This window comes from Oncorhynchus kisutch, linkage group LG3 (genome assembly GCF_002021735.2).
Source record: "Oncorhynchus kisutch isolate 150728-3 linkage group LG3, Okis_V2, whole genome shotgun sequence".
NCBI classification, from domain to species: domain Eukaryota; kingdom Metazoa; phylum Chordata; class Actinopteri; order Salmoniformes; family Salmonidae; genus Oncorhynchus; species Oncorhynchus kisutch.
Genome location: NC_034176.2, coordinates 18,830,276 through 18,850,640, shown reverse-complemented (window position 1 = coordinate 18,850,640; position 20,365 = coordinate 18,830,276). Strand labels below are relative to the sequence as shown.

The window sequence follows — 20,365 nt, the reverse complement described above, 5'->3', positions numbered from 1 at the left end:
GCTGTTATAAATTGTGTAAGCATATGCCTATATATTCTCTCCTGCTGTTGCAGACTCACTAGTTTCTGTCTAGTGGTTTGTTCCCATGACATATGGCGGCTCAGCATGAGAGCAACGCACACAGGGCTATTGAGCACCACTCATGATGGGAATACATAGGTGGTGCACTGCATAGGCTTTTAACAGCAGAATCCTCCCCAAAACTCAGAGCAACAAATGCCCTCGCCGTTATGTTATTCACCACTGGAGGGCGTACGCAGTCCTGGGGTTAGGACAACCAGTCCTAGGCTTGTGTTCTATAAAATGTGCTCTTGAACACTTCTAGTCATTAAACATGTAGATTGGTAAGACTAGAGGGAGTTTACACCTGATAGTCACCATGCTCAATTTAAAATTGCTCAACCAAATTCTAATGCTACTGCTAATCTTTTTTTAATGATTCAAATGGAAAAGTGGAGCTTTTATATATCATTACACCTTTAGAGGTAACATTCAAGCCATGTAAGATTGGCTTCTGTTGGATATACCCATTGAATTCACTTAATAATGCCTTATTAAATGTATGTAACTGTCTTACCGTATACCCTAATTATGTGTAGGCACAGATGGCATTCTCTGAGCTACGTGATAGACATTTTTGACCCCCAATAATATTGTGGCCCACAGAATAGAGCTCTGTATTCCAACCAAATGAGACCGGACAAGGAGGGTGAGTGGCTTGGCCCATTGTGCTCAACTGCAGAAGTATACACAGCACTTGGGTCAGAGGTCAAAGTGAAGTTGAATAGGTCAAATCTCCCTCTCTGGAAGGCCACCCATGGAAAGAGTGGGGAAGGTGGTGAAAGCCATAGGAAAGGAAAAACAAAGGTCCGGCTCGAGAGTTTTAACGTGAGAAGGCCAGTTTGAATAGTCCTTAAAAATCCATGACTGGTTATCGCCACCCCTGATTTGACTCGATCATTATGAATTAGTATAACCTTGGCCACTTGTAAATTAACTCATGCTTTTGGTTTCCAACAGGGTTCTGCTTCTCTAGCCTGATCCACAACCAGTGTTGTGGAAGCTACTCTGAAATCTTGGTTTACCCATTACTTTACACTGGAAGAAGTTAAGCTACACTAAAGCTACCCTTAAGAGAAATATTCTTTATTTAACTAAAGCTACTTTGAAAAAGTAGTTCACTACTGCACATCCAAGCTACTGTACTTCTGGAAAAATTATATCTGAAATGTCACAGACTACATATTGTAAGAACAGATCACTGGAGTCAGGTGTTAACAGCAATTTAGCCTACTAAACACAAAAACAATGTTTCAAATGAGAATTAGGCAGGTCTGATGATGAAAAATAAAAGGAAAGTATTGCCTATTTCCCCCAATATTAAAAATATATATATTTTTGATAAAAAATGTGTGTAGTTCCCATAGTTAGCTACACCATGGCAGAAAAAAGGTGTTAACAACTGAAAACACTACCTAGATCTGAATTTAGTTCAACTACCACCAAGCAACTACCAAATGTAATTGAATTACTAGTTGAACTACATGTAGTTCACTACTCCACAAACACTGTCCAAGACCATCCTGACTGCTGCACTCTTTTTACTATATCAATCAGTCACTGAATCTGTGTAGCAAAATAGAATCTAAGCTCGCAAGATCAGGATGGTCATACAGGCTACTGCTTCTGAGGAATGAATCTCTCTGGCCCTGTATGCTGCTATAGTAGGAGGACTAGTGTGTAATGTGTTATGCCATAGATAGTCCCTGTATAGAAGCTACTTTATATGATTGGCCCTCGCCAGAGGCGTCACCCACCTATTTATTTTTGAAGGGGCACTTTTTTATCTTCCACCATATCGTCAATATTTTCCACATACAGGTGGATAAAACTGAGGCATTTTCATTACAGGGAAAGCCCCATAATAGGGTCCCACTAAAGACCCCCAAGCCCCCATAATGTGCAGATAATATATTTATGTTATATAGGCTGTTATAAGTCTGTTGCCTCATACTTGATGTTTCTATCCAGCTCGTGTTACACAATGGCTCAAAATAGGCTAATAGTGGCTGCGCAATGGTGGATGTCTAAGCTCGATCTCTAATATTTCAATGAACTCAAGCAGGAATGTACGCAGGAATGCTGATGTTTGTTGTCATTCGTTACTGCTCTTTCAGATGCTTTCGACAAAGACGTTTTGTGGGGGTTCACTTGATTCACTCCCAAATATTGGGGCTGTCACACAGGATTTAGCCCCCCAGCAGTGAGGTCGCACAGTGAATGGAGGGCTTGCTTGCTCGTGAGCTGGGTAGTTGATTTCGTTCTCAAATCATTGCCTGTTTTTCTTCCATTCAATGCTTTAAATTACAAGTCTGTCCTTCTGCTGAATGCTTGCAGTCACAGGGTGTTTTGGTTTCTTTCATCTCATTTTGGAGGACCGTGAGATATTATTGTCCCCTGCTTGTTGTTAGATTTGACAGTGGTGTCCATTCACTGAGAAATTGGACGCAATTAAAGAAATTATGCTGATTCGCTACTTGTGTTCGAGGCAGAATAGAGTTTTTGCTGTATGTGCAGTCAGAGATATGTAGCTTATATAAGGATTGGATACTCATGTCTCTGCCCTAACAATGTGAGTCGGGAAGGCAAGCGACAAGCTTAGGTCCAAAATAAGACTGTAGAAATACTTTGGGCTTATTTTGGACAGATTTGCTTCTTCCTCTCTGGCACTGTCCCTGGCTTGCTATGGAGTTACTCCGGGCAAATGCTATGAAAACAAAAACCTAGCAATCACAAGGGATTTTCATGTAGCCTTTTAAGCTAAAATAAGCCCAGCTCTGTGCACAAAATGTTGTTTTCCCTATTTGTGAAACTATAACTAGGTTTCCATATTTAGCGCGTAAAGTAGTCTACATGTTGGATAAAACATGTCAAGACAGGCCTGATTGAAACAGCTCATTTGTTGGTAAACTTTCCTAATGTCGACACAACTAAATATGCTACACAAAGTGGGCACATAATGAACTCATCATCAAGCTTTGATTATTTGAATCAGCTGTGTAGTGCTATGGCAAAAACCAAGCCGTGCACCCAGGGGGGGCCCCAGGCCCGAGTTTGGGAAATCCTGCCCTAATCTCATCATGTAGGCCATACCGACAGTGTTTCTGCAAGCTGTTGGCTAGAGCGCACGTGCCAATACCAGTTGGCACATTCGCTACATAATGCCACATTTAGAACATTTATCAGTAGAGTTTAAAATGCAATGGAAACCCATTTACAGTGACTTCAGAAAGTATTCACACCCCCTGACCTTTTCCACATTTTGTTGTGTTACAAGTTGGGAGTTAATTGTCATTTTTTTTGTCAACGATCTAAACAAAATACTATGGAAAGTCATTGGAACAACAAATCTAACATTTGCAACAACAACAAAAATATTAATAATAATAAATAAACAAATATATATTGATTACATAAGGTTATTGTCCTGCTGAAAGCTGAATTTGTCTGTTGGAAAGCAGACTAAACCAGGTTTTCCTCTAGGATTTTGCCTGTGCATAGCTCTATTCCATTTCTTGTCATCTTAAAAAAAACTCCCCACTCATTGCCGATGACAAGCACACACATAACATGATGGTGCCACCACCATGCTTGAAAATATGAAGAGTGGTACTCAGTGATGTGTTGTGTTGGATTTTCCCCAAACATAACACTGTATTCAAGACATACATTTCTTTTTTTTTTTGCAGTTTTTGAATATTTTTAGTCTGTTCAGGCTTCCTTCTTTACACTCTGTCATTTAGTAACTACAATGTTGAGTTTTCTCTTATCACATCTATTCAACTCGAACTGTTTTAAAGTCACCATTGGCCTCATGTTGAAAGCCCTGAACGGTTTCCTGCCTCTCTGGCAGCTGAGCTAGGAAGGACGCCTGCATCTTTGTAGTGACTGGGTGTATTGATAGACCAACCAAAGTGTAATTAATAACTTCACCATGCTCAAAGGGATATTTAATGTCTGTTTGTTTTATTTTTACCCATCTACCAATTGGTGCCCTACTTTACGAGGCATTGGAGAACCTCCCTGGTCTTTGTGGTTGAATCTGTGTCTGAAATTCACTGCTCGACTCAGGGACCTTACAGATAATTGTATGTGTGGGGTACGGAGATGAGGTAGTCATAAAAAAAAAATGTTACACACAATTATTGACCGGCAGATGGCCTAGTGGTTAGAGCGTTGGGCCAGTAACCAAAAGGTTGCTGGATCGAATCCCAGAGCTGACAAGGTAGAATGACAAGGTAAAAATCTGTCGTTCTGCCCCTAAACAAGGCTGTTCCTCAGTAGACCGTCATTGTAAATAAGAATTTGATCTTATGTGACTTGTAATATATATATTTTTTAAATAATTGTACACAGAGACCATACAACTTACTATGTGACTTGTTAAGCACATTTTTACTCCTGAACTTATTTAGGATTGCCTGACTCAAGACATTTCACCTTTTCATTATTTATTAATTTGTAGAAATGTCTAAAAACATAATTCCACTTTGACATTTTGGGGTATTGTGTATAGACCAATGACACAACATCTGAATTGAATCCATTTAAAATTTGGGCTGTAACAAACAACACGTGGAACAAGTTAAGGAGTGTGAATACTTTCTGAAGGCACTGTGACTTGTATTTTTTGATTCGGTACATGGGAATTTAACTGCAAAAGTTTGTTTCACGTGCACGGTGTCATCACGCATAGCCTTTTATCTGCAACAAGCCAATTTGATAGAAACACATCTCTGGTGTGAAAATCTGCATATTGTTTTTATTAAGATTTTAGAATATTCACATAAATCTGTTGCCAATTATATGGAAACCTAGCTACTGTTGCAATAATAACGGAAATCATTTGTAAGAAATGTAAATAGGCCTAGTTAGGCCTATAAAGTAACAAAGTCTGTAACGTTGTTCCAAATCACACTAACCTCGCCTGACACTATTGTGTTATACATTCTTAATAGATAACAATATAGTAGGCCTAATCAAACGGGCTAACACTGTCTCTGTGAGAAATGCAGTGCATTCAGGAAGTATTCAGACCCCTTGACTTTTTCCACATTTTGTTACGTTACAGCCTTATTATAAATGCATTAAATCGTTTTTTCCCCCTCATCAATCTAAACACAATACAATATAATGACAAAACAATAACAGGTTTTAGAAATGTGTACACATTAAAATAAAATACTTAAATATTAAATTTACATAAGTATTCAGACCCTTTACTCAGTACTTTGTTGAAGCACCTTTGGCAGCGATTACAGCCTTGAGTCTTAGGTATGACGCTACAAGCTTGGCACACCTGTATTTGAGGAGTTTCTCCCATTCTTCTCTGCCGATCCTCTCAAGCTCAGGTTGGATTGGGAGCGTCGCTGCACAGCTATTTTTAAGTCTCTCCAGAGATGTTAGATCAGGTTCAAGTCCGGGATCTGGCTGGGCCACTCAAGGACATTGAGACTTGTCCATAATTCACTCCTGTGTTGTCTTGGCTGTGTGCTTAGGGTCGTTGTCCTGTTGGAAGGTGAACTTTCACCCCAGTCTGATGTCATGAGCAGGTTTTCATCAAGGATCTCTCTGTACTTTGCCCTGTTCATCTTTCCCTCAATCCTGACTAGTCTCCCAGTCCCTGCCGCTGAAAAATATCCCCACAGCATGATGCTGCCACCACCATGCTTCACCGTAGGGATGGTTTCTGGTTGTGTCCAGACGTGACCCTTTGCATTCAGGCCAAAGAGCTCAATCTTGGTTTCATCAGACCAGAGAATCTTCTTTCTCATGGTCTGAGTGTCCTATAGATGCCTTTTGGCAAACTCCAAGTGGCTGTCTGTTTTACTGAGGAGTGGCTTCCGTCTGGCCACTCTACCATAAAGGCCTGCTTGGTGGAGTGCTGCAGAGATGGTTGTCCTTCTGGAAGATTCTCCCATCTCCACAGAGGAACTCTAAAGCTCTGTCAGCGTGACCATCAGGTTCTTGGTCACCTCCCCGACCAAGGCCCTTCTCCCCCGATTTCTCAGTTTGGTTGGTCGGCCAGCTCTAGGAAGAGTCTTAGTGGTTCAAAACTTCTTCCATTTAAGAATGATGAGGCCACTGTGTTCTTGGGGTCCTTCAATGCTGCAGAAATGTTTTGGTATCCTTCCCCAGATCTGTGCCTCAACACAATCCTGTCTCGGAGCTCTATGAACAATTCCTTCAACCTCATGGCTTGGTTTTTGCTCTGACATGCACTGTCAACTCTGGGACCTTATATAGACAGGTGTGTGCCTTTCCAAATCATGTCCAATCAATTTAATTTACTGCAGGTGGACTCCAATAAAGTTACAGAAACCTCTCAAGGATGATCAATAGAAACAGGATGCACCTGAGCTCAATTTCAAGTCGCATACAAAGGGTCTGAATACTTGTGAATACTTATGTAAATAAGGTATTTATGATTTTTTTAAATGAATTTGCCAAAAAAATCTAAAAACCTGTTTTTACTTTATTATGGAGTAGTGTTCGTAGATTGATGAGAAAAAATTCAGATTTTTTTAAAATAAGGCTGTAACAAAATGTGTGAAAAGTCAAGGGCTCTGAATATTTTCCGAATGCACTGTATCTGAGACCAGTTTGAGATATTTGACAGTGTGGCTTTAAGACCCAGCGGAGTGCAGGCAGCCCAGCCGGCGGATTATGCTGCATTGATAACCAACTGGAAAGGTGGTAATTATCATACCCGACTGGGCACAATCTTTTGAACGCCTATCCAACTCGCAAATACAAGTGGGAAACTCGTCTATCATCCCTGAGCTCCCACTTTTCCCACAGTCAGACCTCTGACGTCACCTACAAAGGAAATTACCTTGATAACAGCATTTTCGGCAGTTAAATGTAGCAACTAAACCTTATTTATATAGATATATTAACATGGTTTTTGAACACTATAGTTTGTTTAAACGCATAATAGCGACACTTTAGTTCATGGTTGACGCATTTTGTTGGCTATTAGCCAATCGGCGTTTCTCAATGAGTTCAAAGCACGTTAATGCATCCAACTGGTATTTACAACTTCAAAATCGGTATTTATCACCTTCCCACTTGGTTATAAACGCAGCATCAGTTGTTTCTACTACGAATTGTCGCTAGTTATTTGGTGGGAGGCGCTGTAGCCATTTCGCCACTTTAAAGAGAGAAGGAGAACCAACATCCGAGTTCTGGGGAAAATAAATTATCCCAAAGCACTGCATTCAGACAAACTACCCCCACCGCGGCGAAGGAGCACGACTGAACGCAAACTTCGAACTCTCCATGCAGAGCACGCGGAGAGCAGACCAGGACCATCTAACGGGCTTTTGAGACATTTTTCGGTTTCCGTTGTTTCCTTTATTTGCGGTGGATGTTGATCGAACAGTTTATGAGAATCTTGCTTGCTCTGCGGTGAGAAGAGAAGTTTGGCTGTTTTCCTAGTCGGAGGGAGACGCGGGAGGTTCGGGGAAAAAGTGGGGGAAGATGGTTTGGAACGCCGCTTTGAGAAGAGGCTTGATGTGCGTTCTGGCGCTCTGGCTCGGTTTTACGTCTGCCCCTTGCAAAGCTCGGATTTACACTAACCATTGGGCTGTACGGATAAACGGGGGACCTGTGTTCGCTGATCGGATAGCAGACAAATATGGCTATAAGAATATGGGACAGGTATGTTTTAAATTGTTCCTCTTATCTTTTCGTTCCTTTTACATTTTTATTCGAAAGAGTTTCAAAGTCAAATCCTTCCCAGCATTGGTGTTTTTTCTTTGATAAATTAAAACTTACTTTGTTTTTGAACGGTGGTGTTTTGTTGTCAGTCCAATTGAAGTTCACACGTCATAGTCACCCGGGCCCACACTGGATAGTCCACATCCCGGGCCAGCCTGAACACGCTACCTCCACTCTAAATAATGTGCCTTGAACCCAGGATAGTATTTCTGGCGTGTGTGTGGCGGGGATCAGCCTGGCACACACGGGATTGACTATGACATGAACAAAACGAGAGAGCGGGGGCAGGGGTGCAGTGATTAGGCTCCACACCGGTGGGACAACAGGTGCCCCACAGTTCCGCAGAGCAGTTTTATTGGGCTGTTAGGAGTGGAGAATTTTGCCAACAGTTTAATGTCTCGTATTTCATGGCTCAGACCAATATGGGTCTCTTAAACTTAGAATCCTTAGTTGCTGTATACACTTTGGATTTATCAATTATTTACAGTTCCAGTTTGGACACCTACTCATTCAAGGGTTTTTAACGAAATAACACATGGAATCATGTAGTAACCAAAAAAATTCCCCCCCAAAAAACATATATATATATATTTGCCTTCTTTTGCCTTGACAGCTTTGCACACTCTTTGCATTCTCCGAACCAGCTTCACCTGGAATGCTTTTCCAACAGTTTTGAAGGACTTCCCACATGTATATGTTGAGCATTTGTTGGTTGCTTTTCCTTCACTCTGCGGTCCAACTCATCCCAAACCATGTCAATTGGGTTGAGGTCGGGTGATTGTGGATGCCAGGTCATCTGATGCAGAGCTCCATCACTCTCCTTGTTGGTCAAATAGCCCATACACAGCCTGGAGGTGTTTTGGGTCATTGTCCTGTTGAAAAACAAATGATAGTCCCACTAAGCGCAAACCATATGGTATGGCGTATCACTGCAGAATGCTGTGGAATCATTGCTGGTTACGTGTGCCTTGAATTAAAATAAATCACTGACAGTGTCACCAGCAAAGCACCCCCACACCATCACACCTCCTCCATGCTTCACTGTGGGACCCACACATGCGGAGATCGTCCATTCACCTACTCTGCGTCTCAAAGACACAACGGTTGGAACCAAAAATCTCGTCACAACACAAATGATTGGCTCGAACACATTAAGAAGGAAAGAAATTCCACAAATTAACCTTTTGGTATTCTTATTTCACCTTTATTTAACCAGCTAGGCCAGTTGAGAACAAGTTCCCATTTACAACTGCGACCTGGCCAAGATAAAGCAAAGCAGTGCGACAAAAACAACAGTTACACATAAACAAACACAGTCAATAACACAAAATAAAAATAGAAAAATCTATGTAGTGTGTGAAAATGTAGGGAGGTAGGTAATAAATAGGCTCTAGAGGTGAAAATAATTACAATTTAGCATTACTACTGGAATGATAGATGTGCAGATGATGATGTGCAAGTAGAGATACTGGGGTGCAAGAGGGTAAGTAATAATATGTGGATGAGGTAGTCGGGTGTACTATTTACAGATTGGCTGTGTACAGTGATCGGTAAGCTGCTCAGACCGCTGATGCTTAAAGTTAGAGGGAGATATAAGGCTTCTTAGATTTTTGCAATTCGTTCCAGTCATTGGCAGCAGAGAACTGGAAGGAAAGGCAGCCAAAGGAAGTGTTGGCTTTGGGGATGAACAGTGCAATATACCTGCTGGAGCGTGTGCTACGGGTGGATGTTGCTATGGTGACCAGTGAGCTGCTAGGTAAAGCACCGCCTTATCTCAAAGACTTATAGATGACCTGGAGGCAGTGGGTTTGGCGACGGATATGCAGTGAGGGCCAGCCAACGAGAGCATGCAGGTCGCAGTGGTGGGTAGTATATGGGGCTTTGGTGATAAAACGGATGGCACTGTAATAGACTACATCCAGTTTGCTGAGTAGAGTGTTGGGGGCTAATTTGTAAATGGCATCGCTGAGGTCAAGGATCGGTAGGATAGTCAGGTTTTCGAGGGTATGTTTGGCAGCATGAGTGAAGGAGGCTGTGTTGCGAAATAGAAAGCCGATTCTAGATTATTTTTGGATTGGAGATGCTTAATGTGAGTCTGGAAGGAGAGTTTACAGTCTAGCCAGACACCTAGGTATTTGTAGTTGTCCACATATTCTAAAAAAAATAGTAAAAATAAAGAAAATACCCTTGAATGAGTAGGTGTCAACTTTTGACTGGTGTGTATATATATAATATATATATATATCCATTTGTTTACTGAAAAATATAACTTAAAAGCCTCATGAGTTTGGTTAAACTGTCGTACCACATCGGAACCCAACATATATACATTGTTTTCCTCAAATGTTTGTAAACATCAAATGTAAACACATGGTATAGCTTCAAAACATGGGTAATACTAGAGGTAGACCGATTAATCGTAATGGCCGATTTAATTAGGACCGATTTCAAGTTTTCATAACAATCGGAAATCAGTATTTCTGGACACCGATTTGTCCGGTTTAAAAATATAAACAAATACATTTTAACACCTTTTATTTCATCTTTATTTTACTAGGCAAGACGCTTAAGAACACATTCTTATTTTCAATGATGGCCTAGGAATGGTGGGATAACTGCCTCGTTCAGGGGCAGAACAACAGATTTTTACCTTGTCAGCTCGGGGGATTCAATCTTGCAACCTTACAGTTAACTAGTCCAACGCTCTAACCACCTGATTACATTGCACTCCACGAGGAGACTGCCTGTTACGCGAATGCAGTAAGCCAAGGTAAGTTGCTAGCTAGCATTAAACTTATCTTATAAAAAAACTAGGCAAGTCAGTTAAGAACAAATCCTTATTTTCAATGATGGCCCAGGAACTGTGGGTTAAATGTCTGTTCAGGGGCAGAACGACAGATTTGTACCTTGTCAGTTCGGGGGTTTGAACTTGCAACCTTCCGGTTACTAGTCCAACGCTCTAACCACTAGGCTACCCTGCCGCCCCATAAAAAACAATCATAACCACTATGATGGTTAACAACTACACATGGTTGATGATATTACAAGTTTATCTAGCCTGTCCTGCATTGCATATAATCGATACGGTGCGTATCGTTGCTCCAATGTGTACCTAACCATAAACATCAATGCCTTTCTTAAAATCAATACACATAAGTATATATTTTTAAACCTGCATATTTAGCTAAAAGAAATCCAGGTTAGCAGGCAATATTAACCATGTGAAATTGTCACTTCTCTTGCGTTCATTGCACGCAGAGTCAGTGTATATGCAACAGTTTGGGCCTCCTAATTTGCCAGAATTTTACTTAACTATGACATAACATTGAAGGTTGTGCAATGTAACAGGAATATTTAGACTTATGGATGCCACCCATTAGATAAAATACGGAACGGTTCCGTATTTCACTGAAAGCATAAACGTCTTGTTTTCGAGATGATAGTTTCCGGATTCGGCCATATTAATGACCTAAGGCTCGTATTTCTATGTGTTATCATGTTATAACTAAGTCTATGATTTGATAGAGCAGTCTGACTGAGCGGTGGTAGGCAGCAGCAGGCTCGTAAGCATTCATTCAAACCGCACTTTCGTGCGTTTGCCAGCAGCTGTTTATGACTTCAAGCCTATCAACTCCCGAGAGTAGGCTGGTTTAACCGATGTGAAATGACTAGCTAGTTAGCGGGGTGTGCGCTAATAGCGTTTCAAACGTCACTCACTCTGAGACTTGGAGTAGTTGTTCCCCTTGCTCTGCATGGGTAACGCTGCTTCGACGGTGGCTGTTGTCATTGTGTTCCTGGTTCGAGCCCAGGTAGGAGCGAGGAGAGGGATCGAAGCTATACTGTTACACTGGCAATACTAAAGTTCCTATAAGAACATCCAATAGTCAAAGTTAATGAAATACAAATGGTATAGAGAGAAATAGTCCTATAATTCCTATAATAACTACAACCTAAAACTTCTTACCTGGGAATATTGAAGACTCATGTTAAAAGGAACCACCAGCTTTCTCATGTTCTGAGCAAGGAACTTAAACTTTATCTTTCTTACATGGCACATGTTGCACTTTTACTTCTCCAACCCTTTGTTTTTGCATTATTTAAACCAAATTTAACATGTTTCATTATTTAAGGCTAAATTGATATTTTTTATGTATTAAGTTAAAATAAGTGTTCATTCAGTATTGTTTGTAATTTGTCATTATTACAAATAAATAAATTATAAAAATCGTCCGAATAATCGGTATCGGCATTGAAAAATCATAATCTAGTTAACTATACATACATAGCTCTGTCTGCATTTGAGTGGTTACATTTCTTCAGCCCAATCCTTAGCTTTTTAGCAAAACGGGCAGGGACAGCACTTTGTTTCAATTAAGGATTCTAGCTTTAACGCATACTTTAACCAAATGAGCTGCAAGATTAATATTTTAATAACCTTATAAAATTACAAGCGGCTGAGATTATAAATGGCCACAGTAAAGGAAGGCTGGAAAGCATGCATTGACGTTGCCAAGGGTTTGATAATGTGAATTGCTCTGAAAGTATCAATCCATTCTGCATATCTGTTATGGTGTGTGCCTGTTGATGTCATTCCTAAGTAACATCTACTGTCACCACCAACCCTCCCCACTCCAATCCATAACTGCTGTCAGGTACAACACTGGAAACAAAATGCTATAGCCAAGAGGAGATATGGGCACACTTGCTGGATTTAATTGTGATGTCATTTTGTTCAACAATTCTCCTTGTAATCAGAGAGGCCCATGCAAGTTCAGAGTAGGCAACATTTGGTTGCTTAGCGACACACATTTAAGAGGGTGGTCTATATGGGAGAAATATCTAGCAATGACAAAACCAGGCAATCCAAAGCGCTCTCTCTCCACAGAGAAGGCAATACTACATATTCTGACAGGTGGAAATTTGCTGTTGTGGACTAGGATAATCACAGGGACATCCTGCCCTCACACCTCCCGCCCCTCTTCTCCATAATTATATGGTGCCCATATACCAACCAGCCCTCCTTTATAGAACTGAGTCTTATACCCCCCCCATTCCCCTTTTAATCTTACCATATGCTTCCCAGTCGAAACAGTTAGTGCATATTTTGTGATGTGTTAGGCATCGTTTGGGAAGAGTTTTTCGGCTGTTCGAGTGCACAACATTTTTGTCTTGAGGCAAGCCAAAGTTTTCCCTTTGACCAGTGATTGGTCACCAGTAGGGATTCTTCAAGGAAGTGTTTGTCATTCACTTGAAATACTGCACCGAACATCTTAGATGTAAAATTAAATGGTTCTTGATTTATCTGAGATGAATTCACTCTTGACTACGGTGTCTCAAGGTGGACAAACGGTACTATTGCAGCTTTTTTCTTGTTTTTCAAGTGAAGGTCTTTTAAAGCGCTAGCCGACCCGAAGTATGTTGATGCCTTAAAGCTCTGAAAGACACTCCCAGGCGGCAATATTGCACCAGTCTCCTAACTTGAACTTTGACACTAATGTCTTAAGTGCACTGTCACATTCTCGCTCTCTCACTCATGGGGACCCCGCACATTCAGGTCTTGAGAACATTGAGGTACTACTGGCTCTGAATATTAAGATTGCACCACAAAGGCATACATGTGTGGGTGTATGAAATAAAGTTCTTGACACTCAATAAGTTCCCATGATTATAATTTTTTTCAGGATGAAAGTAGGTTGTTTTATTTAGGGACATTCATGCGATAATGAAGTTGAGGAAGACCTTTATTTATCCAGGTAAGACCCATTGAGGTTAAAAACCTATTTTGCGAGGGCGACTTGGCAAAACAGGGAAATGGCAACGTGTACGTAAATACTGTTGTGGACACATGCAAAGAGATTGTCAGAGAAAAACAAAATGGTAGGGGAGATGGGGATGTGAACAGAGTGGGTGACTGAGAAGGACAGTGGCATTCAGTTGACAGGGATAGAGATATGAGAACATACAATGATACAGAAACACACAGATGGATGGAGAGGGAGTAAGGCAGTTGGTAGATAATTTCACTTGCAACGCTAGGGTTGTGGGTTTGATTCCCATGGAGGAATGGTACGAACATTATATTTTAGCTAGATGGTTAATGCTAGCTAACAAGTGTGTTAGGGTGATTTCCATGTTAAAGGACCCATGAGCACCTACGTGAAGTTCGTAGGAGCACATCAAATTGGGTGTCAAATGACAGCCAAGAGTCTCTTTTTGGGAAATTAAGGCATAGATACATTTTTCAACCATTTTCCATCTTCTAAATTAGGCATAAGTAATGGATATAACTTCTGGTCAAACAGATGGAAAAGGGATTTTCAGAAACATCTCCCAGAAAGTCTTTAAAGGGTATTAGAAATAAACAATTTTGACGTAAAGATCCCTGCCAACCAATATCAGTGCTTAAATTTAGTTTTGGGGAAATGATTTGCCTATTGTATGTTTAAGGAACATTGCCTTAAATCAAAAACCGACATTTTCTAATGGAGGGTAATTTTAAGTTAATTGAATTAACAAGTAAAGGTAGACCTACCAATTAGTGTTTTTATTGATGTACATTTTTGTTTATGAATTACTAAGTGATTTAAAACTCAGTAACGGATTTACTACTCAGTACCGGACTTACTGCATTGGCTACAATACAAAATAATAGTAGTCACTAACCACAGTTGCTTCACCTGCTTACTGTCCTCCCTTCCACTGGCATACAGTTATGAGCTGAACATAACTGTAGTTTTCTGTCATCTGAAATTGGAATTTGGTCAATTCGCCCTGGCCTTGGATTCAACGTCCACAGACGTCATTTTTTGGGACGGTCTGGACCGAGTCTTGATTTCAGCATCCACAGTTTATTAAATAATGTCATTTCTGCATTCTTTCTGCAGACATCTTTTGTGAAACATTGTTGTGAGTTACCTGAAAGGATATTGGGGCTTGATACAGTCCCTTGGGTAGCTCCTCTAAAGCCCTGGGTCAATGGAAATGGTATATGACACCTGGCAGCCATTGCTGTTTGATAATCTGCCTCTGAATTATTAAAGTTAATCACACTTCGCCTGCCTCATGTCTGTCTGTCTTTCTTATTTTGGAGGTTTGTGGTTCACAGGTTACATTGTTTAATTCCTCTGTCTGACTTGGTTGACGTTTGAATGCAACCAGTGTTTTTACTGTAGACTGATCGTTGTGTGTTTTTTTTTCGGTAGATTGGCGACCTGAAGGACCATTATCACTTCTTTCACAGCAGGACCATCAAAAGGTCAACTCTCTCCAGTCGCGGTGGCCACAGCTTCCTCTCAATGGAGTCCAAGGTAAGCCTCGCCTCACCGTGCTGGCGGGCCACCCCACCAGGTCATCGACACGCCTGCATTATTGATGAGTCACAGAACACCACCCTTGGTCTCGCCCTGATGATGCATACATTACAGGGCACAACTGTAGTTCAGTACACCGATGGAAAGTCTACCAGCCATAGCACTGCTGAGCATAGTTGTCATTCAATGAGAGATCTTTGATGAATTATGTATTATATACTGTTGCTGGATATGTTGGCCCTTTTCAACTTTGACTCTGTTTATTACACAAGACTCCCTTGGGGCAGGAGGCAGTTTGCCATTGATAGATCAGTGTTCTTCTCTTTCCTCTCTCTCCCTTTCTCACTTCTTCCCCTGAAGTTTCTCTCCTGTGTGAAGGGTTGGCAGGGATGATGTCAGCTGGGTCTGCAGTCTGAGCTGGGAGTCTTTCTGCTCCCATCACTATTGTAAAGGGATCAGTGTCATATCATTACCATTCTGATGCCAGTATCATTTCACTGCTGTTTTCGGGCTGCTCTCTATCATGGATGCACTGGGGTCAGTCCGTGGAGCCGGTTATAAAAATAATCACGTTGTCTAATGACAGTCATCTGTATGTGTGTGAGTCAGTTGGGTGTAGCGGACACACCTTGTGTGTGTGCGCGCTGTGCGATCTACCTGTTGGCACGCAGGTCTCCATGGTGACAAGGCAGTGATAATGGCTTTATGGCTTGCTGACGCACCGCCTGGCGCATGTGGGACACGGTCAAAGGTCATGGCTGTCAGTAAGTTACCAGTCCAAGGTCGTCGGCTTGGAGAGCGGGTGTGTGACTAACCTCACCCGAGTGACATTTAGCCCCATTTTCAGACACTCAAAGTACACTGAACAAAAATATGAAATGTAAAGTTTTTCGTTTCATGAGCTGAAATAAAACATCCCAGCAATTTGATTAAACTGACTAAGCAGTATGATCATTACAAAGGTGCACCTTGTGCTGGGGATAATAACAGGCCACTCTAAAATGTGCAGTTTTGTCACACAACACAATGCCACAGATGTTTCAAGTTGAGGGAGCATGCAATTGGCATGCTGACTGCAGGAATTTCCAGCAGAGCTGTTGCCAGGTAATTTTATGTTAATTTCTCTACCATATGCTGCCTCCAACGTTTTTAGACAATTTGGCACCATGTCCAAATGGCCTCACAACTGCGGACCACGTGTAACCATACCAGCCCAGGACCTCCACATCTGGCTTCTTCACCTGCGGAATTGTCTGAGACCAGCCACCTGGAGAGCTGATGAAACTGTGGGTGTGCACAACTGAATGATTTCTGCTCAAACTGTCAGAAACCGTCTCAGGGAAGCTCATCTGCATGCTCGTTGTCCTCACCAGAGTTTTGACCTGACTGCAGTTAGGAGTCATAACTGGACAAATGCTCACCCTCGATGGCCACTGGCACATTGGAGAATAGTGTTTTTCATGGAGGAATCTCAGTTTCAACTAGAGGAACGACTAATCGGCATGGCTGATTAATCAGGGCCGATTTCAAGTTTTCATAACAATCGGTTATCTGCCTTTTTGGATGTTGATTACATTGCAAACCATAAGGAAACTACGTGGCAGGCTTGACCACTTGTTACGCAAGTGCAGTGACAAAAGGACTTTGGGGCTGCAATGAGCCAGGGTAAGTTGCTAGCTAGCATTAAACTTATCTTTATAAAAAAACAATCAATCAATCACTAGTTAACTTCACATGGTTGATATTACTAGGTTAACTAGCTTGTCCTGCGTTGCATATAATCAATGCGGTGCCTGTTAATTTATCACCGTCTAATTCAACTTCGTCAAACGGGTGATGATTTAACAAAAGCGCATTCGCGGAAAAAGCACATTCGTTGCCCAAATGTACCTAACCATAAACATCAATGCCTTTCTTAAAATCAGTACACAGAAGTGTTTTTTTTTTACCTGCATATTTAGTTAAAAGAAATTCATGTTAGCAAGCAATATTAACTACTTCTTTTGCGTTCAGTGCAAGCAGAGTCCGGGTATATGCAACAGTTTGGGCCGCCTGGCTCGTAGCGAACTGTGTTTCTTCCTAACAAGGACCGTAATTTATTTGACAGAAGTTTACATAATTATGACATAACATTGAAGGTTGTGCAATGTAACAGCAATATTTAGACTGAGGGTTGCCACCCGTTCAACAAAATACGGAATGGTTCCGTATTTCACTGAAAGAATAAACGTTTGTTTTCGAAATGATAGTTTCCGGATTTGACCATATTAATGACATAAGACTCGTATTTCTGTGTGTTTATTATATGATAAGTCTGATTTGATAGAGCAGTCTGACTGAGCGGTGGTAACAGCAGCAGGCTTGTAAGCATTCATTCAAACAGCACTTTACTGTGTTTGCGAGCAGCTCTTAGCAATGCTTGATGCACAGCACTGTTTGACTTCAAGCCTATCAACTCCCGAGATTAGGCTGGCAATACTAAAGTGCCTATAAGAACATCCAATACTCAAAGGTATATGAAATACAAATGATATAAAGAGAAATAGTCAACACGTCATAATTCCTACAACTACAACTTAACTTCTTAACTGGGAATATTGAACCACCAGCTTTCATATGTTCTGAGCAAGGGACTTAAACGTTAGCTTTTTTACATGGCACATATTGCACTTGTACTTTCTTCTCCAACACTGTTTTTGCATTATTTAAACCAAATTGAACACGTTTCATTATTTACTTGAGACTAAATAGATTTTATTTCTGTATAATTTTAAGTTAAAATAAAAGGGTTCATTCAGAATTGTTGTAATCGTCATTATTACAAATATATTTAAAAATCGTCTGATTTGTTATTGGTATCGGCTTTTTTTGGTCATCATAATCGGCCGACCTCTAGTTTCAACTGTATTGGGCAGATGACGGAGTGTGTATGGCGTCATGTGGGCGAGCGGTTTACTGATGTCAACGTTGTGAACAGAGTGCCCCATGGTGGGGTTATGGTATGGGCAGGCATAAACTACAGATAATGAACACAATTGCACAATTGAAATTTGAATGCACAGAGATACCGTGACGATCCTGAGGTCCATTGTCGTGCCATTCAATCGTCGCCATCATGTTTCAGCATGATAATGCACGGCCCCATGTTGCAAAGATCTGTACTCAATTCCTTAACTGATAATGTTCCAGTTCTTCCATGGCCTGCATACTCACCAGACAAGTCACCCACTGAGCTTGTTCGGGATGATCAACGTGTACGACAGTGCGTTCCAGTCCCCTCCAATATCCAGCAACTTCGCACAGCCATTGAAGAGGAGTGGGACAACATTCCACAGGCCACAATCAACAGCCTGACCAACTCTCTGCGAAGGACATGTATTGTGCTGCATGAGGCAAATGGTGGTCACACCAGATACTGAGTGGTTTGATGATCCATGCCCCTACCTTTTTTTTGTTTTTAAATGTATCTGTGACCAACAGATGCATGTCTGTATTTCCAGTCATGTGCAATCCATAGATTAGGGCCTAATTCGTTTTTTTCAATTGACTAATTTCCTTATATGAACGGTAACTTAGTAAAATCTTTGAAAATGTTGCATCTATTTTTGTTCAGTGTAATCACTGATTATAACAGATTTGGATAGGTATAGGCAAGGACGCCCATCATTTTGCTTCTATCTATACTTTCATATCAGATCAGTGATCCCATCAAGGAAGGAAGCATTTCTAAAGTGCCATTTCAGCTGACGCTTCTAAAGTATAGCTGGATTTTTTGGGGATCCTGGTTGCCCTTGGTTACAGACCAAGTCAGCAAGAGAGCCACCTCCAAATCCTTAAGAAGGGGGAATGCAGAAGCAGTTGTATTTCAGGAGTCCAATTCACCATCTGGAGAGGGAGGATCCGTCTTCTCTCCGTCTCAGTGGACTCTCAGGTCAGTGGTGGAACTAATGGAGGACTGGCTGCCGGCGGTCGGACTTCCTGTCTAGGTGACGGTCTGAGGACCGCCGCATTAGGCTTACCGCTTATCATCCGTTACACAAACACACATGGACATTGGGTGGGCAGACAGACAGGGAGCTCTAGACAGACACACACGCGGATAATGATGGCTCTGCTGTTCTGAGCTTAATGAGGTGTGTAAATGGTTGCTTTTGAAACTGATGACAGACTTGGTGAAATGAGCAGAGACTTGTGCCTGTGCTGTCTTCACATGATCATTGCCATCCATCATTGTTACAAATGCTTTATTTTTTGACTTAATTACATTCTGGCTTATGAAATCTTTCTCCCTCAGTACTCTCATTCTATCCCCCCTTTTATAACACCCTTTTCGCTCCTCTATCTCTCAATCACACACTCTCTCTCTTTCTGCCAGTGTTTTTTCTGTGTCCATCCCTCATCTCTTTTCCCTCCTCTGCTCTCTGGAGAAACTGACAGATTGTTTTAGTAGGTCGTACTTCACTCTGATAGGATTTTTTTCTTTCACTCCCTCTTTCTTTTTAGCTTTGTATGAATGTTAAAGTCGATCACCTCCGTCTCTGGTTTGTTATTGTTTTACCTCAATGATTTGGCTACCTTGGGTAAAAGTGAAAGGCAGCAGTCGTTACAAAAATAATCCTACCCAACATTCCCAAATTTCTGAGATGAGCTTACCAAGGAATTCCTTGAAACGAATCCATTAGGTTTGAGATATTGATTGTGACCTGAGAAATTTGTATGCGTGTTCACATAGTGGGGCAAAAATGTATTTAGTCAGCCACCAATTGTACAAGTTCTCCCACTTAAAAAGATGAGAGGCCTGTAATTTTCATCATCGGTACACTTCAACTATGACAGACAAAATGATTTTTTTTTCTCCAGAAAATCACATTGTAGGATTTTAAATTAATTTATTTGCAAATTATGGTGGAAAATCTGTATTTGGTCACCTACAAACAAGCAAGGTATCTGGCCAAGATCAAAGAGCTGTCAAAGGACACCGGAAACAAAATTGTAGACCTGCACCAGGCTGGGAAGACTGAATCTGCAATAGTTAAGCAGCTTGGTTTGAAGAAATCAACTGTGGGAGCAATGATTAGGAAATGGAAGACATACAAGACCACTGATAATCTCCCTCAATCTGGGGCTCCACGCAAGATCTCACCCGTGGGGTCAAAATGATTACAAGAACGGTGAGCAAAAATCCCAGAACCACACGGGGGGACCTAGTGAATGACCTGCAGAGAGCTGGGACCAAAGTAACAAAGCCTACTACCTGCCCTCCAGGACACCTA

The 20,365-nt window shown here is 41.3% G+C and overlaps 1 protein-coding gene across 3 annotated transcripts in view; it reads left to right on the top strand.

Moving 5' to 3' along the window:
- The first annotated feature begins 7,168 nt into the window (after window positions 1-7,168).
- pcsk5b (proprotein convertase subtilisin/kexin type 5b) overlaps window positions 7,169-20,365 on the top strand; it is a 58,890-nt gene continuing 45,693 nt past the window's right edge. For 2 of the 3 annotated variants that reach the window (XM_020469042.2, XM_020469037.2), the window contains exons 1-2: window positions 7,178-7,722; window positions 14,985-15,089. In XM_020469042.2, the coding sequence (XP_020324631.1) occupies window positions 7,543-7,722; window positions 14,985-15,089 (285 nt within the window). In that variant the 5' untranslated portion in view covers window positions 7,178-7,542. Of the gene's footprint in view, window positions 7,723-14,984; window positions 15,090-20,365 lie in introns of all 3 variants that reach the window. The other variant, XM_020469025.2, reaches the window with a different exon arrangement.